The sequence below is a fragment of the Oncorhynchus kisutch genome, linkage group LG10 (assembly GCF_002021735.2).
Source record: "Oncorhynchus kisutch isolate 150728-3 linkage group LG10, Okis_V2, whole genome shotgun sequence".
In the NCBI taxonomy this organism is placed as follows: Eukaryota; Metazoa; Chordata; class Actinopteri; order Salmoniformes; family Salmonidae; genus Oncorhynchus; species Oncorhynchus kisutch.
This window is the reverse complement of record NC_034183.2, coordinates 14,128,878-14,153,714: the sequence shown is the minus strand read 5'-3', so window position 1 is coordinate 14,153,714 and position 24,837 is coordinate 14,128,878. Positions and strand designations below refer to the sequence as shown.

At 42.6% G+C, this 24,837-nt stretch overlaps 1 protein-coding gene across 4 annotated transcripts in view; it reads left to right on the top strand.

Moving 5' to 3' along the window:
• Nucleotides 1-24,837, top strand: part of LOC109897783 (receptor-type tyrosine-protein phosphatase zeta) — a 99,689-nt gene that overhangs the window by 9,187 nt on the left and 65,665 nt on the right. For all 4 annotated transcript variants that reach the window (XM_020492347.2, XM_020492346.2, XM_020492350.2 and 1 more), the window contains exon 2: nucleotides 19,763-19,843. In XM_020492347.2, coding sequence (XP_020347936.1) covers nucleotides 19,763-19,843 — 81 coding nt within the window. The remainder of the gene's footprint in view (nucleotides 1-19,762; nucleotides 19,844-24,837) is intronic.

Sequence of the window (24,837 nt, the reverse complement as noted above, 5' to 3'; positions counted from 1 at the left end):
GTTTCATTAGAACAGAGGACATTTTTCCAAAAAGTCCAATCTTTGTTCCCTTGTGCAGATGCAAACCGTAGTCGGGCTTTTTTTATGGTGGTTCTGGAGCAGTGGTTTCTTCCTTGCTGAGCGGCCTTTCAGGTTATGTCGATATAGGACTCATTTTACTGTGGATATAGATTATTTTGTACCTGTTTCCTCCAGCATCTTCACAAGGTCCTTTGCTGCTGTTCTGGGACTGATTTGCACTTTTCGCACCAAAGTATGTTCATCTCTAGGACACAGAAAGCGTCTCCTTCCTGAGCGGTATGACGGCTGCGTGGTCCCATGGTGTTTATACTTGCGTACTATTGTTTGTACAGATGAACTTGGTACCTTCAGGTGTTTGGAAACTACTCCTAAGGATGAACCAGACTTGTGGACGTCTACAATTTTTTTTCCTGAGGTCTTTGCTGATTTCTTTAGATTTTCTCATGATGTCAAAAAAAGAGGCACAGAGTTTGAAGGTAGGCCTTAAAATACATCCACAGGTACACCTCCAATTGACTCAAATGATGTCAATTAGCCTATTGTATTTATCCCTGTGTCAGTTCATCTTGTATGTTTTGTCAAGTCAACCAGCGTGTTTTTCCCATACTCCTTTTCTATCCTCTTTTTATAGTCCTCCCGGTTATGACCCCTGCTTGACTCTTGACTACTTTCCTGCCTGCCCTGCCCTTCTGTACCTATTGGACTCTGATCTGATTTGGACCTTTTTGCCTGTCCATGAGCATTCTCTTGCCTAACCCTTTGGATTAATAAATGTTGTAAGACTCCAACCATCTGCCTCCTGTGTCTGCATCTGGGCTCTCCTTGTGCCTTGATACTAACCAACTTGCCAAATCTATAGTTTGTTAACCTAACTGTTTGTAATCTTCTGACTTCAACTTTACATATGATATTTGATTCATATTTAACTAGGTAAGTCAGATTAAGAACAAATTAGTATTTACAATAAAGGCCTACCCCGGCCAAACCTGGACCTATTGTGCACTGCCCTATGGGACTCCCAATCACGGCCTTTTGTGATACAGCCTGGAATTGAACCAGGGTCTGTAGTTACTCCTCTAGCACTGAGATGCAGTGCCTTAGACTGCTGCACCACTCGGGTGCTCCCTACAGGGAGGAGGTGAGCTTCAGAGCTTCATGTTCCTCAGCATACACATCACTGACAATCCCTGCTATCATCCTCGCCTTCTGGATGATGGCAGGGTGAACAGGCTGTGGCTCGGGTGGTTAATGTCCTTGATGATCTTTTTGGCCTTCCTGTGACATCAGGTGATGTAGGTGTCCTGGAGGGCATGCACTGTGCCCCCGGTGATGCGTTGGGCAGATAGCACCACCCTGGGGAAATCAGTAAAACAGTATGCAAACTTTATTCAAGTGACAAGTGATTCCATGTGTCGTGATGTTGTATTAATTTTTGTGACGACTGTTGCTCATCGAATGATTAAACGTTTCTAATTGCGTGATTAACTGAATCAAGCAATTATTAACTCATTAACCTGGGGCACCATGGGAAAATTCGTTTTTATTGAGTTTCTATTTCCCAAATTAACTCAAAGAATATCAGAATATCAATTTTACAACAGCCGCTAATTAATCAGTTAACTCTACAATCTCGTTCTGAAAGTCGTATAATCCAGGAATCTGCACGGACCCGGGTCTCACCAATGAGTTCGTACCACACCAATCTTAGTTGGGTATTTATTTACTAGAAAGCTAAAATGATGATACACATGCACAAAACCACATTCTAGGCTATTGATTAGAACTTAGTATAACGGGCCAACACACTATGGTGTGGCGTGTTACCCAAAATGTGGATTTATAAGCGAGAGGAAAAAGAGAAAGTACACGAGAGAAATATACATTTGGGGGAATTTGTCAGCTATGCTTATTCTAACCGTAGCCTTGCCCCAAACTGCCACTCTTATGGGTCAGAATATAATGATGTAATTACGTGGGGAAGGTCTCTGTGGATTCTCCTTGTGGACCGTTCAGGCTGCTCAATGGCGCACTTCTCTGGCGCAACTCTCTGGTCGTCCTCACGATGTCAGTGTCCTTTTGGCTTGGGAGTTCCCTCACCCTTGTTCTGGAAGGGCTCTTCTGAGGTCAGACAGCTCTGTAGCTCAGAGCTCACAGCGTAGGAATGAAACAGTGTAGATACCACGATTCGATGGGAGATGGAGGCTAGGTGGTTTGACTTGAATTCACCCGCTTAGACACAGCTACTCATCCATAGCTTGGGTAGAAAAATATTTGTCTTCAAACTTGTGTTGCGTTTTGGGTTCTTTGACTTTTTAGACCTCGGCTGCAGCTTGGGTCACGTAGTCTTATCTGTAAATTCTTTACTCACAGGTTTTATACCCTCCTGTCAGAAGTGGGCGTAACCGCCTTTAGGGCAATTCTCTGGGCGTACCTAGTTAAGAGGCAAGGTCTAGATTTGACTCAAATCCAATTTTAGACAACTAACTTCACATTTCATCTTTACCAAAACATTCTCTTTGATTTGGACATTTTCCATACAACGTACAATGTATAAACATCAAACATATACTAGGAAAACTGTTGACGTTACAATGTTTTCTTAACGTCATCTATTAACCTTTAATAACAAAACAAAAATGACATACATTTTCATATTCCATCTATCGTCATGACCACCATTGTGGCTGACGGAAACCATTGTTCCAAAGTCCCTGTATTTCATGTTTAATGTTCTGAGGCTGGTTCTCCATAGTAACAGGACAAAAGGAATTTGTCTGTGGCCTAAGATTTACCAGGGGTGTGAGGGGTCATAAACCTCCCACATCTTTAGACCCCTAGATCTCTCCTCCTCTGTTGGGGTTGAGAGATAATCTTTAGGGTTGTGGTCTCCTGTAACCTGACCTGATCAGGACAGTCATGACATGTCTATGCACATAGGGCAGCAGCCTCTAAGGTGTAAGGTTGAGTAACTGGGTGGTAGCCACAGTGACTAAGTTCAGGGCAGCATCCTGGGTGGAGGCTGGCTAGTGATGGCTATTTAACAGTCTGATGGCCTTGAGATAGAAGCTGTATTTACATCTCTCGGTCCTTGCTTTGATGCACCTGTACTGACCTCGCCTTCTGGATTATAGCAGGGTGAACAGGCCATGGCTCGGGTGGTTAATGTCCTTTGATGCTCACCTCTTCCCTGTAGGCTGTCTTGTCATTGTTGGTAATCAGGCCTACTACTGTTTTGTCATCTGCAAACTTGATGATTGAGTTGGAGGCAAGCGTGGCCACGCATTCATGGGTGAACAGCGAGTAGAGGAGGGGGCTGAGCATGCACCCTTGTGGGCCCCTGTGTTGATAATCATTATAGTGGATGTGTCGTTTCCTACCTTCACCACCTGGGAGAAGCCCGTCAGAAAGTCCAGGACCCAGTTGCACAGACCTAGGGCCCCAAGCTTAATGATGAGTTTGGAGGGTACTATGGTGTTGAAGGCTGAGCTGTAGTCAATGAACAGCATTCTTACATACTGTTGATGTTCCTCTTCTCCAGATGAAAAGGGGCAGTGTGCAGTGCAATGGCGATTGCATCGTCTGTGGATCTATTGGGGTGGTATACAAGTTAAAGTGGGTCTAGGATATCAGGTAAGAGGGAGGTGATATAATCCTTAACTAGCCTCTCAAAGCACTTCAAAGCACTTCACCAGCAGCATACCACCCTGCATACCACTGATGACTTGCTTCTCAAGTTAAGCAGGGCTGGTCCTGGTCAGTTCCTGGATGGGAGACCAGATGCTGCTGCAAGTGGTGTTGGAGGGCCAGTAGGAGGCACACTTTCCTCTGGTCTAAAAAAATATCCCAATGCCCCAGGGCATAGGGTGCCGTCTTTCGGATGGGACGTTAAACATGTGTCCTGACTCTCTGAGGTCATTAAAGATCCCATGGCACTTATCGTAAGAGTAGGGGTGTTAACTGGCAAAATTCACAATCTGGCCCTCAAACCATCACGGTCACCTAATAATCCCCAGTTTAGAATTGGCTCATTCATCCCCCTCCTCTCCCCTGTAACTATTCCCCAGGTCGTTGCTGCAAATGAGAATGTGTTCTCAGTCAACTTACAGTACCTGGTAAAATAACAAATAAATAAAACTTAATGATGACATAAGTGAGTGCTATGGGGCGATAGTCATTTAGTTCAGTTACCTTTTTGCTTTCTTGGTTACAGGAACGATGGTGGACATGTTTAAGCAAGTGGGGATAGCAGATTGGGATAGGGAGAGATTGAATATGTCAGTAAACACACCAGCCAGCTGGTCTGTGCATGCTCTGAGGACGCGTCTCGGGATGCCGTCTGGGCTGGCAACGGTTAACATGCTTAAATGTCTTACTCACATTGGCCATGGAGAACCAGAATACACAGTCGTCAGGAGCGGGCCACGTCGGTGGCACTGTGTTAGCCTCAAATCAGGAGAAGAAGGTGTTTATCTAGTCCGGGAGCAAGATGTCGGTGTCCGCGACGTAGCGGGTTTCCCTTTGTAATCCATGATTATCTGATTTGCCAAAGGGAGGGTGGGGGAGGGCCTTGATGCAATCCTGGAAGGGAGAGTAGCAGTGGTCAAGAGTTTTTGAAGCGTGTGTACTACAAGCTTTTATCAACATTTATGTGTTGATAAAACTTTGGTAGCGTTTTTTTCTCCTCAATTTTCTTTAAGGTCCCCAGCTACAATAAATGCGGCCTCGGGATATGTGGTTTCCAGTTTTCAAAAAGTCCAGTGTAGTTCCTTGAGGACCGTCGTGGTATTGGCTTGAGGGGGAATATACAGTACCAGTCAACAGTTTGGACACACCTACTCATTCAAGGGTTTTTCTTTATTTTTACTATTTTCTACATTGTATAATAATAGTGAAGACATCAAAACTATGAAATAACACATATCGAATCATGTAGTAACCGAAAAAGTGTTAAACAAATCAAAATATATTATATAGTCTTCAAAGTAGCCACCCTTTGCCGAGATGACAGCTTTGCACACTCTTGGCATTTTCTCAACCAGCTTCACCTGGAATGCTTTTCTAACAGTTTTGAAGGAGTTTCCACATATGCTTAGCTCTTGTTGGCTGCTTTTCCTTCACTCTGTGTTCCAACTCATCCCAAACCATCTCAATTGGGTTGAGGTCCGGTGATTGTGGAGGCCAGGTCATCTGATGCAGCACTCCATCACTCTCCTTCCTGGTCAAATAGCCCTTATACAGCCTGGAGGTGTGTTGGGTCATTGTCATGTTGATAACAAATGATTGTCCCACTAAGCGCAAACCAGATGGGATGGCGTATCGCTGCAGAATGCTGTGGTAGCAATGCTGTTTAAATGTGCCTTGAATTCTAAATAAATCACTGCCAGTGTCACCAGCAAAGCACCATCACACCTCCTCCTCCATGCTTCATGATGGGATCTACACATGCAGAGATCATCCGAGCACCTACTCTGCGTCTCACAGTTAGAACCAAAAATCTGAAATTTGGACTCCTCAGACCAAAGGACAGATTTCCACAGGTCGAATGTCCGTTGCTCATGTTTCTTGGCCCAAGCAAGTCTCTTCTTCTTAATGGTGTCCTTTAGTAGTGGTTTCTTTGCAGGAATTTGACCATGAAGGCCTGATTCACGCAGTCTCTGAATAGTTGATGTTGCGATGTGTCTTACTTGAACTCTGTGAAGCATTTATATGGGCAGCAATCTGAAGTGCAGTTAAATCTAATGAACTTATCCTTTGCAGCAGAGGTAACTCTAGGTCTTCCTTTCCTGTGGCGGTTCTCATGAGAGACAGTTTCATGACAGCACTTGATGTTTTTTGCGACTGCACTTGAAGAAACTTCCAAAGATCTTGACATTTTCCGTATTGACTGACTTTCATGTCTTAAAGTAATGATGGACTGTCGTTCTTTGCTTATTTGAGCTGTTAATAATATGTCCATAATATGGACTTGGTATTTTACCAAATAGGGCTATCTTCTGTATACCGCCCCTACCTTGTCACAACACAACAGATTGGCTCAAACGCATGAAGAAGGAAAGAAATTCAACAAATGAACTTTTAACAAAGCACACCTGTTAATTGAAAGGCAGGTGACTACCTCATGAAGCTGGTTGAGAGAATGCCAAGAGTGTGCCAAGCTGTCATCAAGGCGGCAAAGGGTGGCAACTTTGAAGAATCTCAAATATAACATTTATTTTGATTTGTGTAACACTTCTTTTTGGTTACTACATGATTCCATATGTGTTATTTCATAGTAATGATGTCTTCAGTATTATTCTACAATGTAGAAAATGGTGTTCTAAAACTTTTGACCGGTAGTGTACACACCTTGACCTTTCTTCTTCCCGAAGTGGTCTTTATTCCTGTCAACACGATGTACTGAACTCAGCTGGCTGTATGGACAGGGACAGTATATCCGGAGAGAACCATGATCCCATGAAACAGAGTATGTTACAATCCCTGATGTCTCTCTGGAAGGAGATCTTCGCCCTGAGCATGTCTACTTTATTGTCCGGGGACTGAACATTAGCGAGTAATATACTCAGAAGCGGTGGATGGTGTGCACACCTCCTGAGTCTGACTAGAAGTCCACCAAATACCTTCAAAGGTTTTGACGCATGCTTGTCTCATTTGAAGAAGCATGTGTACATGATGTGTCTGCCTGGAGTCATTAGAGCAACCAGCCTGCCTGCTCTGCTCAGAGAAGATGGAGGGGCAAACTGGCTGAAAGAGCTGCAAAATCTGGACCCCTACAAATCAGCAAGGGCTAGACAATCTGGACCCTCTCTTCCTCAAATGATCTGCTGAAATTGTTGCAACCCCTATTACTAGCTTGTTCAACCTCTGTTTCGTATGGTCTGAGATCCCCAAAGATTGGAATGCTGCTGCGGTCATCCCCCTCTTCAAAGGGGGAGACACTCTAGACCCAAACTGCTACGGACCTATATCTATCCTACCCTGCCTTTCTAAGGTCTTCGAAAGCCAAGTTAACAAACAGATCACCAACCATTTTGAATCCCACTGTACCTTCTCTGCATGCAATTTGGTTTCCGAGCTGGTCATGGGTGCACCTCAGCCACGCTCAAGGTCCTAAACCACATCATAACCTCCATCGATAAGAGACAATGCTGTGCAGCTGTATTCATCGACCTGGCCAAGGCTTTCGACTCTGTCAATCACCATATTCTTATCGGCAGACTCAGCAGCCTTGGTTTCTCAAATGACTGCCTCACCTGGTTCACCAACTACTTCTCTGACAGAGTTCAGTGTGTCAAATCGGAGGGACTGTTGTCCGGACCTCTGGCAGTCTCTATGGGGTGCCACAGGGTTCAATCCGCGTGCTGACTCTTTTCTCTGTATACATCAATGATGTCGCTCTTGCTGCGGGTAATTCTCTGATCCACCTCTACGCAGACGACACCATTCTGTATACTTCTGGCCCTTCTTTGGACACTGTGTTAACTAACCTCCAAACGAGCTTCAATGACATACAACTCTCCTTCCGTGGCCTCCAACTGCTCTTAAATGCATGCTCTTCAACCGATCGCTGCCCACACCTACCCCCTCATCCAGCATCACTACTCTGGATGGTTCTGACTTAGAATATGTGGACAACTACAAATACCTAGGTGTCTGGTTAGACTGTAAATTCTCCTTCCAGACTCACATTAAGCATCTCCAATCCAAAACTAAATCTAGAATCGGCTTCCTATTTCGCAACAAAGCATCCTTCACTCATGCTGCCAAACATGCCCTCGTAAAATGTACTATCCTACCGATCCTTGACTTCGGCGATGTCATTTACAAAATAGCCTCCAACACTCTACTCAGCAAATTGGATGCAGTCTTTCACAGTGCCATCTGTTTTGTCACCAAAGCCCCATATACTACCCACCACTGTGACCTGTATGCTCTCGATTGGCTGGCCCTCGCTTCATATCCGTCGCCAAACCCACTGGCTCCAGGTCATCTATAAGTAGTTGCTGGGTAAAGCCCAACCTTATCTCAGTCACTGGTCACCATAGCAGCACCCACCTGCAGCACGTGCTCCAGCAGGTATATTTCGCTGGTAACCCCCAAAACCAATCCTCCTTTGGCTGCCTTTCCTTCCATTTCTCTGCTGCCAATGACTGGAAGGAACTGCAAAAATCACTGAAGCTGGAGACTCATATCTCCGTCACTAGCTTTAACACCAGCTGTCAGAGCAGCTCACAGATCACTGTACCTGTTCATAGCCAATCTGTAAATAGCCCATCCAACTACCTCATCACCATATTGTTATTTATTTATTTTGCTCCTTTACACCCAGTACTACTACTTGCACACTCATCTTCTGCACATCTATCACCCCAGTGTTTAATTTGCCATACTGTAATAATTTTGCTACTATGGCCTATTTATTGCCTTACCCCCCTTATCCTACCTCATTTGCACACACTGTATATAGACTTTCTTTATTGTATTATTGACTGTATGTTTGTTTATCCCATGTGTAACTCTGTTGTATGTGTCGTACTGCTTTGCTTTATCTTGGCCAGGTTGCAGTTATAAATGAGAACTTGTTCTCAACTGGCCTACCTGGTGAAATAAAGGTGAAATAAAATAAAAAAATAGATTGGAAATCAATGCAAGGAAATCAAAAGATAGCAGTGACAGCTGTACAGAACTCATCCAAAGTGCTTTGACTTCTCAAACGCGGTAGAAAGCTTACACAATATGAAGCCCCGCCAACTTAAGTTAGTTACTTAGATAACGCAATGGCTAAGTTTAACTTGCTAGTTAACGCAGAATTCTAGATTTTTCACACAGGAAAAATATATAAAATGCGAAAAATCTCTTGCTGCGTTTTGTAAACGCAGATCTAAGATGCTTTTTGTCATTTCTGCTCTGCATCAGACTAAGTTGTTGCTTCAGTTGCTGTTCACAAACAGGCATTCTATCAGCAGATGGCTACTTTTTCTCTGGTACCTTTCTCAGTGTAACCGTTGCACTTCTCTTGTCATCTAATGAAAATGAACCGAATGTATTGCACTAATGTCTTTTCTGTGAAGGAAAACTATAGTTGTACGTCCCTGATCAGTCTATTGAAGTGAAAAAACACTTGACTTTCAATTAACAGCTGGACCTGCTCCCGCTTTCTCCCATTGTGCTATTTACAAACAAACACTTAACTGGCTCAACTGATCTGTGGAACTACTAGCTTCATAATGTAAAAGGATGTGATGGGAAATAAGCAGATCACGTTGTTCATCTCCTAACGTTCTGCACAAGTTGACTGCAGATATTTACTTAAAAAGTAGCTACAAATATTACAATTGATTGAAGAATGTCAAAAAAATTTGTTTCAATGATATTGAAAAACTATCCTGTGGCTATTTCCAAATACCCCGGTATACGGTATATATGGCATGCTGGCCAAGCCTAGTGTGAATACTTTCCCAGTTGGCACAGGGTACCATATGGAAACCGTATGGAGGCCGTAGTTAGTGAAGGAGCAATTGACCAAATACACGGTCATGTAGCCATAAATACATTTGTCAATGCTTTCAATTGGCTCTTGGTCCTTAAATCACACCCTGTACATAATCCTTTATGGTATTTTAAAAATAAATATATAAATAAGTCTTCTGAGGTTGTTATTATGGAACTCTCCCCTTTTTGATCCCTGTAAATCTCTCTCTTTTCCTCTAAACAAGCTGGGCTAAGTGGAACCCCCTTGTTTAAAACATCCACTATCCCACTCTAAATGTTTAGAGACATTTGGCCAGGAATTAAGGACAAAGTGAAAAAATAGACAATATTTCTCCCCTGAAGAAAGACTGTCTGAATGACTCAACATGATCATTGTTTTCATAACGGAGAGAGTGTGGTAGAGACAGAGATGATAGAGAGACAGAGATACAGACAAAGTGCTAGACTATAGTTTCTCTGTAGTGTATAATGATGCATCCTCACCAAGACCGGCAGTGTGAGGAAACAGGCTTAATCTGTGACCATAGCAATGTGTGGGAGACCAGGTAAAGTCACTGTGGCCGGTGGCCATAAAGAGGTCCACTTGTTTTCTAGGGAGTTGGGCCTCATGTTTTCTGCACGCTGATTTGCTCTGACCAGATGACCACAAGACCAAGACCTCTGAATATGGCTGGCTACTGTACCAGGCCCCCCTCACACTACTGCAGTTATGTTGAGCAGGGGAGCGTTAGGATGACTCATTAGAAAGGCTGTATAAACAAACATCCCTGCACTGTGTGTTTGGCCCGAGTCCAGAGGGGATGATGGAGACCTTAAACGTCTGGAGTCATTATGCATCCTCCATCAGACAGGCTCTCTGGATGGGTCATTATGTATAGGCAGGAAGGAGCATACGCATCAACACACACACGTTATTTATTTCCCTCATCTGTTCTTTATCACATGCACACATACTCCTAATTGCATGCACGCACGCACAAACACACACACACACTCAGGCTTATCACCCCAGTACAGAGGACCTGGTGATGGAGAATTCAGGCCAGAGAGATCAGAATGCGATTTAAAAGTGTGACCACACACTTACACTTCTTATTTCATACTCCTCCCCTCAGGCACACACTGTGCCATGTCCTCGTGCCGCCCGGCCATCGACAGGCACTCTCCAGAGCCACTTAAAACGAGGCACAATGACAGGCTGCCAGTCCCAGCAGGATGCCAGGCACACAGCCTGTGCCCACACAGTCCCACAATGCCAATTGACCCATCTCATGGTGACATGAACCAGTACTCTATAGACTGTGGAATCAGTGTAGAATCATCCACAGTCTGGACATGAGCCAGCACTGTACATGCATGAATACACCAGGAGCAAATCAGTTCAATAGCGGAGGTTCATAACAGAGTTGTGTAGTCCGGCCCTTACTAGGGCCCCAGTTGGTTAGTCCGGCCCTTACCAGGGCCCCAGTTGGTAAGTCCGGCCCTGTGTGAGTACAGTTCTCATTCGGTCCCTCAGGATCTCATGTAGCACAGTATTTGGCCGATCTATTACGTCTCATTGCTGATGCAGGAGTGCTGTTGCCGCCTCCGCTGTTGAAGAGTGTGACCCAATGCTTTTGAGGAAACTTGATGGAGGAATTAGGTAGAACTAGTACTAGCGTTCCGAAACTAGTACTAGCGTTCCGAAAGCACACTAATGCTCCAGCTGTGTTGCATTACAGATCTCAGACCAGCTGCTACACACACACACACACACACACACACACACATAGATATATATATATATAAGGCGCTGACAGAGATGGTCGTCCCGCTTCGCGTTCTTCTTTTTTTAAATGTATTATTTCTTACGTTGTTACCCCAGGAAATAAGTCTTATTACATGCAGTCGGGAGAACTATTGGATATAAGAGCAACGTCAACTTATCAACATTACGACCAGGAATACAACTTTCCCGAAGCGGATCCTCTGTTTGGACCACCACCCAGCACAATGGATCGGATCCCAGTAGGATACCCAAAACAACAGCGCCACAGACGGAGCGGTCTTCTGGTCAGACTCACCGCTCCCGAGCATACTACTCGCCAATGTCCAGTCTCTTGACAACACGGTAGATGAAATTCGAGCAAGGGATGCCTTCCAGAGAGACATCAGAGACTGTAACATTCTCTGTTTCACAGAAACATGGCTCACTCGGAATGTGTTATCAGAGTCGGTACAGCCACCCGGTTTCTTCACGCATCGCTCCGACAGAAACAAACATCTTTCTGGTAAGAAGAAGAAGGGGGTGTTTGCCTTATGATTAACGAGTCGTGGTGTGATCATAACATCATACAGGAACTCAAGACCTTTTGTTCATCTGACCTAGACTTCCTTACAATCAAATGCCGACTGCCTAATCTACCAAGAATTCTCTTCAATTATAATCACAGCCGTATATAGCCCCCCCAACCAGACACCTCGACCGCCCTGAAAGAACTTCATTGGACTTTATGTAAACTGGAAACCACATATCCTGAGGATGCATTTATTGTAGCTGGGGATTTTAACAAAGCTAATCTGAAAACAAGGCGCCCTATATTTTATCTGCATATCGAATGCGCGACCCGGGCTGGCAATGTTCTGGATCATTGCTACTCTAACTAATTTCCGCGACCCATACAAAGCCCTCCTTTTGGCAAATCTAACCATGACTCCATTTTGTTGCTCCCAGCCTATAGACAGAAACTAAAACAGGAAAGGCCTGTTCTCAGGTCTGTTCAATGCATTTCCGACCAATCGGATTCCACGCTTCAAGATTCCTTCGATCACGTAGACTGGGATATGTTCTGAATAGCCTCAAATATCAACATTGATGTATACGCTGATTCGGTGAGCGAGCTTATTAGCTAGTGCATCGGTGATGTTGTACCCACGGTGACTATTAAAACCTTCCCCAACCAGAAACCGTGGATTGATGGCAGCATTCGCGCAAAACTGAAAGTGCAAACCACTGCATTTAATCATGGCGAGGCGACTGGAAACATGACCGAATACAAGCAGTGTAGCTATTCCCACCGCAAGGCAATCAATCAAGCTAAGAGTCAGTATAGAGACAACGTAGAGTTGCAATTCAATGGCTCAGACACGAGACGTATGTGGCAGGGTCTACAGTCAATCACGGATTACAAAATTAAAACCAGCCCCGTCGCGGACCCCCGACATCTTGCTCCCAGACAAATTAAACAACTTCTTTGCTTGCTTTGAGGACAATACAGTGCCACTGACATGACCCGCTACCAAAACCTGCGGGCTCTCCTTCACCACGGCCATTGTGAGTAAGACATTTAAACGTGTTAACTCTCGCAAGGCTGCCGGCCCAGACGGCATCCCTAGCCATGTCCTCAGAACATGCGCAGACCAGCAGGCTGGTCTGTCAGGAGGAATGGGACAAAATTCACCCAATTTATTGTGGGAAGCTTGTGGAAGGCTACCCGAAACGTTTGACCCAAGTTACACAATTTAAAGGTAAATACTAATTTAGTGTATGTACATTTTTGAAAAACTGAGTTTAAATATATTTGGCTGGTGTATGTAAACCTCAGAATTCAACTGTACATCAAATCAAATTTTATTGGTCACATACAGATGATTAGCAGATGTTAACGCGAGTGTAGCGAAATGCTTGTGCTTCTAGTTCCGACCGTGCAGTAATATCTACAGTACACTATCCAACTGAAAATCCCCAAAGACCATCTATCATTCTTTCCCACTCAAGCAAAATTATGCATTGTAGAACTGGCTAGTTTTTATGTCAGTGCTAATCCCTGCTGAATGATAGGCTGCCATTGTGTGCTGGGTGGCATTGCTCCATAGAGGATTTGCACCTTTACCCTTCTGTCTCGACGCAACTTGGGAACTGAGATATGGCATTAGCTATTGTTGCCAATGAAAAGACTGGCACAGGTTCTGTGTGATCGCAGGGTGTGCGTGGGGGTGTAGTGGTTGAAGCCGGTTGTCTGTTCAGACCTGTGACCACTTTGACCACTTGCTTTGCCTGTCTGTTGTTTTGTAATGGAAGACAGACACATTTATGCTGATACTTCTTTACATCAAACAGCATATTCTGCTCTATTTCTCTGTTACCTATGGAGAGGAACCAAACATTTAGTGGTTCAAGGGGTACCCATTGCCAGGGGCTGCCTAACCTTCCAGGAAGTGGGCAACACTACCCCCCCCCACCCCTGGCGTAGGGGGGTGGGTCACTCAACCATTCTGGCTCTGGTAGAATTCTGTGACTCTGCCCTGTGAGCTAGCCAGTGTCACCCAGGGTCTGGTTAATCCTGTTATTCACCATGCCTCACAGCCCTGTTAAAACGTAGGCTCCATGTACACACAATATATACACAAGGCTGGCTGGCCACTCTCTGCTGGATCAACACACTGATGTGTTTGTAGCCCTTCTCTTTCTCTGTCTCTCTCTCTGTGTCGGTCTCTCTCCATATCTCTCTCTTTCTCTGTGTCTCTGTCTCTCTCCGTATCTCTCTCTTTCTCTGTCTCTGTGTCTGTCTCTCTCCGTATCTCTCTCTTCCTCTGTGTCTCTGTCTGTCTCTCTCTCCGTGTCTCTGTGTCTCTCTCTGTCTCTCTCTCCGTATCTCTCTTTCTTTGTCTCTCTCTTTTGTTAGATTACTTGTTAGATATTACTGCATAGTCAGAACTAGAAGCACAAGCATTTCGCTACACTCGCATTAACTTCTTGGATATAGGGGGCGCTCTTTTAATTTATGGATAAAAAAACGTTTTAAGCGCAATATTTTGTCACGAAAAGATGCTCGACTATGCATATAATTGGCAGCTTTGGAAAGAAAACTCTAAGCTTTCCAAAACTGCACAGATATTATCTGTGAGTGCCACAGAACTCATGCTACAGGCGAAACCAAGATGAAACTTCAACCAGGAAATGGGCAGAATTTTTGAAGCTCTGTTTTCCATTGTCTCCTTATATGGCTGTGAATGCGCCGGGAATGAGCCTGCCCTTTCTATCGTTTCTCCAAGGTGTCTGCAGCATTGTGATGTATTTGTAGGCATATCATTGGAAGATTGGCCATAAGAGACTACATTTACCAGGGGTCCGCCCGGTGTCCTTTGTCTAAATTGGTGCGTAATCTACAAGCTGCACGCAGTCATCCAGTGATTGAGAGGAGAGAGGAGGCTTCCATCGAACGATATATCATGAAGAGATATGTGAAAAACACCTTGAGGATTGATTCTAAACAACGTTTACCATGTTTCAGTCGATATTATGGAGTTAATTTGGAAAAAAGTTAGGTGTTTTGAAGACTGAATTTTCTTTTTTTTTTGGTAGCCAAACGTGCGATTTCTCCTAAACAAATAATCTTTCAGGAAAAACTGAGCATTTGCTATCTGAGAGTCTCCTCATTGAAAACATCTGAAGTTCTTCAAAGGTAATGATTTTATTTGAATGATTTTCTGGTTTTTGTGAAAATGTTGCCTGCTGATGCTAACGCTAAATGCTATGCTAGCTGCGCTAGCTGTTACACAAATGCTTGTTTTGCTATGGTTGAGAAGCATATTTAGAAAATCTAAGATGACAGTGTTGTTAACAAAAGGCTAAGCTTGAGAGCTAGCATATTAATTTCATTTCATTTGCGATTTTCATGAATAGTTAACGTTGCGTTATGGTAATGAGCTTGAGGCTGTATTCACGATCCCGGATCCGGGATGGCTCGACGCAAGAAGTTAACATCTACTAACCATGTGATTTGATTTAGTAAGTCTTAACAAAGTCTCTCCCCTTACTGGACAAGCTTTTTTTGGGGGGGTGGGGGGACTATTCAGTCCCTCTCTTGAGTTGCATGGATGCAGAATTCCCATCCTTAATGTTGAACATGAATCAAGATTCAGTCATTACTGCAAGGAAATCATAACAAAAAGGTGTGAAAAAAAACTATTGTATCACCAGAGTAACACAGAATGAGTCTGTCTATCCCATTGTTACTGATCGTTGGACCTCCTCATCATTCACCTTGACTGTCTGTGTGTGTTGTAATAATAATTTGATGGATGCTTATAGTTGTACATGTGTGTATTATATTATGCATGTGTGACTTGGAAACTTGTTTTTTTGCATATCCCAACTCCCCTGAGACATCCTCTGCGAGTGGGGTCACGGCCAGGGTCAGCCATTATGAACGGTGACCCTGGAGCAATTATGGTGATGTGCCTTGCTAAAGGGCATATTAACAGATTTTTCACCTTGTCTGCTCAGGGATTTGAGCTAGCGCCCTTTCAGTTACTGACCCAACACTCTAACCGCTAGGCTACCTACCTGTCTGGGAGTGTAGCTCTCAGTTACTGACCCAATGCTCTAACCACTAGGCTACCTGCCTGTCTGGGAGTGTAGCTCTCAGTTACTGACCCAATGCTCCAATTGCTAGGCTACCTGCCAATCTGGGAGTGTAGCTCTCAGTTACTGACTCAATGCTCTGGAGTGTAGCTCTGTTACTGACCCAACGCCACAACCGCTAAGCTACCTGCCTGGGAGTGTAGCTCTCAGTTACAGACCCAATGCTCTAACCGCTAGGCTACCTGCCTGTCTGGGAGTGTAGCTCTCAGTTACTGACCCAATGCTCCAACTGCTAGGCTACCTCCCTCTTCGGAGATTGTAGTTCTCAGTTACTGACCCAATGCTCTAACTTTTAACAAGGCACACCTGTTAATTGAAATGCATTTCAGGTGACAACCTCATGAAGCTGGTTGAATGCCAAGAGTGTGCAAAGCTGTCATCACAGCAAAGGGTGGCTACTTCGAAGAATCTCAAATATAACATATTTTGATTTGTTTTACACTTTCTTTACTACATGATTCCATATGTGTTATTCCATAGTTTTGATGTCTTCACTGTTATTCTACAATGTAGAAAATAGTAAAAATAATGAAAAACCTGTAGATGAGATGTAGCACTGTACAAGTCATTTAAAATAGATGTTCACTATCAAATCTCCTTTTTTACATCGTTGAGTATTTTCTCACAATGCATTTTTGAAAGATACTCAATGTTTGTCGAGCCAATTGTAGTTTTCATGCATAACAGCCACAGATGGAGGCTTTGGGCCACAATGAGTTAATCACCCAACGTTGTCAGTGTAAGAAAGCTTACCTGTTCCCTTTCAGTCACAGATGCACCAGTGATCCTTAAAAAGGAAAGGTAATGCCATTCGTCAAGGACAATCACCAGACAAGGCAAGTGTAAGACGAGCCAGACTGTAATCCTCTGTTGAAAGGAAATAGGGAGATGAATGGTGCCCTTGACCTCACACACACACGCGCAAACACACCGCCAAGTGTACAACACACACAAACACACATATGTAGTCAAGCAGACTTGCATGCACACATTGTGTAATAGAATCGCACTTATTGAACGAACTGGTGCTGGAAATGGACAGGTGTTTCATGTCAAAGCAATTGTTTACACACTCTATAGTCCATTTCCCCCTGAAGAGATGGTCCATAATTTAGCAGCTTCCTTTCTCTTTTATTCAGAGTGAGAGAGAGAGAGAGATGGAGAGAGGGAGTTCAGTAGTTGTAGGAGGAGATGGACATAGGGAGCTCAGTTGTAGATCTTACTATGTCCAACCTGGGGGGGGGGGTGGGAATACTGCGTCATTAATTGGCTGATTTGCGTCACAGTAGTGGAAAATATAATTGCTGGCTAGCATTCCTTTCTGTATAGTCTGTGTCAGAAGGTGAGTGAGACAGGGACACTGGGGATGTATCTCAATGGTCATAACATGCATCCTGCCCTTGTACCCTTTACCTCATCTGCACTGAACTGAATGAGTAAGACAGGTAAACAAATAGGACAGGTAAAAGAATAGGACATGTTGCCTCCTGAGTGTTAAAGAATAGCACAAGAATAGAACAGGTACAATAATTGGGCAGGTAAAAGAATATGACATGTTGCCTCCCAAGTGGCGCAGTGGTCTAAGGCACTGCATCGCAGTGCTAGCTGTGCCACTAGAGATTCTGGGTTCGAGTCCAGGCTCTGTCACAGCCGACCGTGACCGGGAGACCAATGGGGCGGTGCACAATTGGCCCAGCTTGGTCCGGGTTAGTGCACACTGACAGTCGCCAGGTGTACGGTGTTTCCTCCTAAAGGCTGGCTTCATGGTTAAGTGGGCATTGTGTCAAGAAGCAGTGCGGCTTGGCAAGGTCGTGTTTCGGGGGACGCCCGGGTCTCAAACCTTCGCCTCTCCTGAGTCCATACAGGAGTTTCAGAGATGAGAGAACACTAACTACCAACTGGAGAGGAAAAGGGAGAAAAAAAGAAATCAAGAACCGGACATGTAAAATAATATGAAAAGTTGAAAGAATAGGACCGGCAAAAGCCAAATACCTTAGACTCTCATATCTCTCAGATCAGGGATGTTGTTGAAAAGAAAACACTTTGGTTTAAGGCGCTCTACGACTCTTGGCTGACCACGGTGTTAAACAGGCATGGACAACTGAGGTCCAACAATGTGAGGAAGACCACCAGATAGAGCTGAAAATGAAGAGTATGAGAAAAGGAAAGATAGATATTTATTACTTTACTAGTTTCCTAAGTAATATTATTTTATGCAAGACTATAACCGTTTGCAACTTTTGGATGATATCCTCAATGATCACTTTTTAAATCAAGAGTTACTGTATGGTACTTTGGGACATTTTTTTGCTTGTTCATAAACCACACATTTCATAAACCACACATTTCTGCCCTGCGAGAGGGACAGCTTGTTTCTGGTACTCGGAGACATTTAATCCTGGATTAGATTGACAATTTATCCCAGGCAAACATGAAAATAGTCAAACACAGCATGGCCTCCTCTTTATCTTCATCCAACCAGAGTCAGATCAGGCCAAGACTTTTTCATGGTTTAAGACCCTTTTAAGACTATTGTGCTGACCCCAACCGTACTGTTTTTTTTACATAGACGTTTCGAGTACTGAGTGCATTTTTAAAGGTACACTTTGGGATTTTGTCAATAAGGCCCTATATCTACTTCCCCAGAGTCAGATGTTAGCAGGTACCCATATATTTTCAGTCATTGTGCTAATGCTAGTTAGCATTGGCTCACTATAGTACCTCTAACTTTCTTCATACTGGACACAGAGACATAAACATGGTATCAATGAGTCCATCTGATTCTGGGGGAAAATTGCGAAGTATCACTAAGTGAATTTGTTTGTCATAGAGGAAAACAAGTTTATTTTATCCCCTAGATTACAATATTTTGACGATGCTGAAGCATGGAGGAATGTTGTTTTTAAGGTTGATTATGGTTGCAAAAGGTGATGCAGGTAATCCACCCTCTCTTCTAGTCAGTTGTCCTGGTTTTATTCAGCAACATTCACAGTGATGTTCCAGAACATTGGGTGCTGTTTCAGTCACTTCCCTGTTTTGGAAACATTTGGTGTTATTAACGCTGCAGGAGAACATTTGGTGTATTTGGTTTCCTTTTGCTTTAGTGAGCAGTTGCTTTGTGCTAGCTATGCTAATGAGGCATTTTGGTTCTGACAGACAGTAACTCTTCCATAATGACCTGGCAGTGTGGCCCTGAGAGCTCTGGCTCCAATTCATTACCCAGACAGGACTAGTAGGGCATCATAATGATACACTATCACCTCCTCATCATTCTATAGCACTAGTTCAAATGACAGTGAAAAGCAGGGATTATTGTGTGTGTGTGTGTGTGTGTGTGTGTGTGTGTTGTTTTTAGAGACAAGTAAACAAACATACATGGATGTACTCCTCAGAGGTCCCCCAGAGTGCATTATGTTAAGTCTGTGTCCTATAGATCTGAGACTTACTCATTATTCCCAAACTGGAGGAAATTTCTTCAGAAGGAAAACATAACTGACCGTTTTTATTGTACAAGCTCAGAGAGCGTTTCTTTTGCTGAGATTTTCTCAATGTTGCACTACCCATAATGGCCTATTTGCAATATTATAATGTGTAATAACAAATTGTTTGTTTTTCCAATGATCTTTTGGAATGAGTGTATCATGAGTTTGATCCCTCAAAGGGATATGGATGTCTTTCAATTCTCAAATAAAACCAGACTAACTCAGGAGGATTGAGAGGCTCTGTGAATGTATGATAATTCTGATTCCATGATAATGGTAATGGCTGATTTTAATGAAATCACATTTTTGGTCATAGAGGCCTTAAACAGAGCTGTTTTTGAGAAAGAGTTGGTTTCTGTTGCAGCTGAACCTGTGCAAGGATACAGACGCCGGGCCCAGGCTGCCCAGCGCAAATTCGCTGATGACATCGACTGGTCCTATGCAGGTGAGTGTGGAGTGGACCACTAGTTTGGTTTAATTTTCAATGTCTCTCTCAATGGGAAGCCTTAGAATAAATACAAGATGTAGAGCAAATGTATCTTTTGTCTCTCTGTGTTTCATCATTTTCCTTCAATTCGCAAGAGGCTGACTCTATCTCACTGGAAAAAGCATCAGAGCAAGCGAAACAAAGCCCTTCTGTATGTGTAGGCCATCTATCTGATGCTGTCTGGTCCAAAATAGTATGACATTGTTGCCGCCCGCAGCAATGAATGCAAAGGAAGCCAGGTACATTTAAAAAATAATAATAATACCTAATCAGCATTGAGCTAAACCGAGTGAGCTCAACTGTGAATGGTCCTGGCTAGGGCTTGTTATGGTGACCATATTACCGCCATACCGGCGGTCACGAGTCATGACCGCAGTCAAATTCCTTGTGATCATTTAGTCACAGTAACTAGGCTTCTCCAAGCTCTGAAGCTGCTGATGGTCATTAGTAGCCTACCAAACTTGCTATTCTGGCTGGTACTGAGCACTCTATTGTCACTTGTTGTTGGTAATTTCCTGTATTACTAAATGAGGAGAGTTTACAAACAACACACAAGTCAGTTATATTTCAACTTAATCTTTAATCATATGAGCTTCACCATAGCCCTTTGACTCTCAGATCAATTCAGTGTCTATAAATGAATTCTGAGAGTGCTTACAAAATAATTATAGTATCTTTTATAGCTAAGATACACAACTCTCAATTCACATGACGAACCACAGATCTCAGAAACTTCACAAAGGGCCTTTTAATTGAGAGAGGAGTATCCCATAGCCAGATAGCATTAGCTATAAATTATCATTCAGTTTGGTCTCTAAAACGAGATTCTAATCTCGTTCCTGGTACTTCATAGTACCAAAACCATTACCTCATTATCTGGAATGCTCTTTAACCTTTATTGGCCAAAGACATCGTAAATCTCCTCTGTCAGTGCTGTCTCATAGAGGCCCATCCTCAGTGGAACACACACATACAATATTCAACAGATTCTATTCCGTCGAATAAAACAACCATTCTAATGCAATAGAAAGATTAGAAAATAATCGTACAAGCACTATAACATAATCTTGCAATTTTCCACGACATCTCCCTATCGCATGTGTCATGACATTGCCCTCTTTGGGTAAAGCAACCCCATCCCCCTCTCCCTGCCTCCCCCTTTCCTCTTTCAACTAGGCTGCTGTGGTCAGAGAGAGGTCGTAAATTCCTGCCACATGGCCACACAGTACAGAGATCCGAACAAGAACTCGAGGTCCGAACAAATTTCATGTTCCGGAGAAAGTTTAAAAGATGGGTGAAGAATCCAGCTACGAACTGGTCCATTTGTTACAACTTGGGGAAGCTCATGGGAGACGGTGTGGCCACATTACCATAACGCTGTTTATATAATAGCCTCAGATATGAGGTTTACAACTAATTGTTGTATAAGATGAATGAGTGAGTATGATACTGTTTGTAAAATTGTGTAATATGATTTTGGACTGTTTTTAATGAAGGAAAATCCAATTCCCTTTTGATTTGAACTAAATCAGAAGACCACAACTGAGCCCAGTTAGGGTCAGGCATCCTGGGACAGCCCCTTTTCTGCAATTCTGAATAAAACCCAACTTTGAGAAATTATCACCAGACCATGTTTCTCTCAATCACAGGAGTACAAAGGTTGCAGCCCATTGCTGAATCTTTTAACCATACCACGTGGTTAAACTCTTAGACTATCGATAACGACAGAATAAGAACAAGTCTTTGATATTAATTACTAGTCTGCAGCTAGGAATTCGGTATCATTGAACGCGAAGAACGACAACTGCCGAAACATCCATTCTACAAAACCATGAACTATCCCCTCTAACCAAGACAGAGAGAGAGACGGACAAAACTCTCCAACAGAAACAAACTTTTCAACAAAGATCCCGACGACACACTGAGCGTAAATATATTGATTGATTGCAATTGTTCCCGAATGAGTGAGCGTTCATGTGCAAAGGATTAGCATTTCAATTGTTATAATTATCAACTTTATAGTGTCTCATCTCAGTTGACCCCCCACTTCCCCTTTTGTCTAACAAGCTGCGATGCCGGTTTAGCCCACTAGGGCACATTCCCCTATCATTTCTTGTAACCATATTTACCTTGTTTGTTTGTATATGCATTTCTGTGAATTACTTAGTTAGTAATAAATAAATGATTTAAGACAATTGATGTATGGATGACTCATAGTGAAGACTGGGTTCGTGCAGATAACCAACAATTTACGACGTTTGGAATGAGACTAACGTGAGGTAAAGTAAATAATTCATTAATCAGAAGACTATGGATCAGATATGAAAATATCTGAAAGGTTATATTAGGAAATTATAACCTTGTAATCTGAATATTTTCCTTGGTGCCCCGACTTCCTAGTTAATTACAGTTACGTGATTAGACAATTTGATCGCGTAATACTAATTACAGAGAATCTTTGATAAAAACGAAGTCTTCATTTAATGATAGTAAAGACACGACACATGGTTTAACAGATACATTCACATATGAAGACAATGTTCCATTCTGACCTCTCCCCTCTCTGGGCCCCAAGTGACTTTTCCCTAGAGAAGAAAAGAAAAATGCAACTGACGACAGTATAGTCCAAAAAGAGACATTCTAATGACAAGTATCTCACATAAGCATATTATGAAAGTAAATAAAACATCTTATTTATCTATGTTACCTAACTCATTCTGATTCAGCTACGCCACACTCTAATCACTCTGTAATTGAATGTAATCGAAAATCTAATTGAATACTTCATGAGAGCCAGTGGTGTAAAGTACTTAAGTAAAAATACTTGAAAGTACTACTTAAGTACTTTTTGGGGGGTATCTTCATTACTTTACTATTTATATTTTTGACAACTTTTACTTCACTACATTCCTAAAGAAAATAATTTACTTTTTACTCCATACATTTTCCCTTACACACAAAAGTACTCATTACATTTTGAATGCTTAGCAGGACAGGAAAATAGTCCAATTCACATAGATATCAAGAGAATATCCCTACCTCCTCTGATCACAAATGCTTTGTTTGTAAATTATGTCTGAGGGTTTGTGTGCCCCGGCTATCTGTAAATGAACAAAAACAAGGAAATTGTGCCATCTGGTTTTTTATGATTTATACTTTTACTTTTGATACTTAAGTATATTTAAAACCAAGTACTTTGACTTTTACTCAAGTAATATTTTACTGGGTGACTTTTACTTGAGTCGTTTTCTATTAAGGTATCTTTACATTTACTCAAGTATGACAATTGGGTACTTTTTCCACCACTGATGAGAGCGCTTCAGCGGTCCCGTTCTGTGAGCTTGTGAGGTCTACCACTTTACGGCTGAGCCGTTGCTGCTCCTAGACGTTTCAACTTCACAATAACAGCATAAATGCATAAATGTTACGAACTGACTTGTTGAAAAGGTGGCATCCTATGACGGTGCCACATTGAAAGTCACTGAGTTCTTCAGTATGGACCAGTCTACTGACAATGTTTGTCTATGGAGATTGCATGGCTGTGTGCTCGAATCCACCAATTCGAAAGGGTGTCCACATATACTAAAAGTATCTGAGAGAGCCATGTGAGTGAGAGGTGCTTCGGAGCACTGCAAATGGCAACCAGGAGAAGGGAATTATTATATTCAGCCCAAGGGCACAACGGCCACATTAGCCCCAAAAGGCATCGATTTTTGGGGGGACATTATGGCCACTCAAGGGGGATGCCACCGGGAGATTCGAGAAATCCTGGTGAGAATATTATCAAGTGCTTGTCAAATTGTGAATGAGAGCCTGATTAAGTGTGCAGCCTGCCCAAGAAACAAAGCAGAGCTCATGCCTTTTCATGCATCTTTTTTCAAATCATCATTAGAGTTGCATCATGCAGCCTTAGAATGTATTAGAAATCCAAACATAAGAAAAAGGAGGCATAAAACATATAGGCCAACATTTTTATCACAACTAAAGTTACATTAATAACTCTAAATGAAGCACATAGGAGTACCTGTTTCTTTGTTAACCGCTCAACACAGAATAGCGGCATGTGCGCACTCCCTAAGAGATCGTTTGGAGAAATTATTATTTATATTTTATTCAGCTATGTGCAATTGTTTTCTTCATACCATAAAATAATATAATGCCACAGAATTTTAAGAAAATCTTGTCTGCTAAATGAACTAGTGTAGCCCACAGCTATATGGCATAGCGAGATCAGGGCCTAACAACTCAGACTATGCTATTCTGTTCTTCTGAAATAGACTACATTTTCTTCATATAATGTTTCTTTAGACCTGTCTAAAATAAATAATGGCTTTATTTTGATGGTGTAAGCTATATTAAATTGATTTATTATTCAAAAAATTATGTAGATGTTACAGTTGAAGTCGTAAGTTTACATACACCTTAGCCAAATAATATTTTAACTCAGTTTTTCAAAATTCCTGACATTTAATCCTAGTAAAATTACCTGTCTTAGTTCAGTTAGGATCAATACTTTATTTTAAGAATGTTAAATGTCAGAATAATAGAAGAGTGATTCATTTCAGCTTTTATTTATTTTCTCACATTCCCAGTGGGTCAGAAGTTTACATACACTCAATTAGTTTTTGTAGCATTGCATTTAAATGGTTTAACTTGGGTCAAATGTTTCAGCTAGCCTTCCACAAGCTTCCCACAATAAGTTGGTTGAATTTTGGCCCATTCCTCCTGACATGGCTGGTGTAATGGAGTCAGGTTTGTAGGCCTCCTTGCTCGCTCACACTTTCAGTTTTACCCACAGATTTTCTATGGGATTGAGGTCAGGGCTTGAAGGTAGGCCTTGAAATACATCCACAGGTACACCTCCAATTGACTGAAATTATGTCAAATAGCCTATCAGAAGCTTCTAAAGCAATTTTCTGGAATTTTCCAAGCTACTAGCCATGAATCCACAG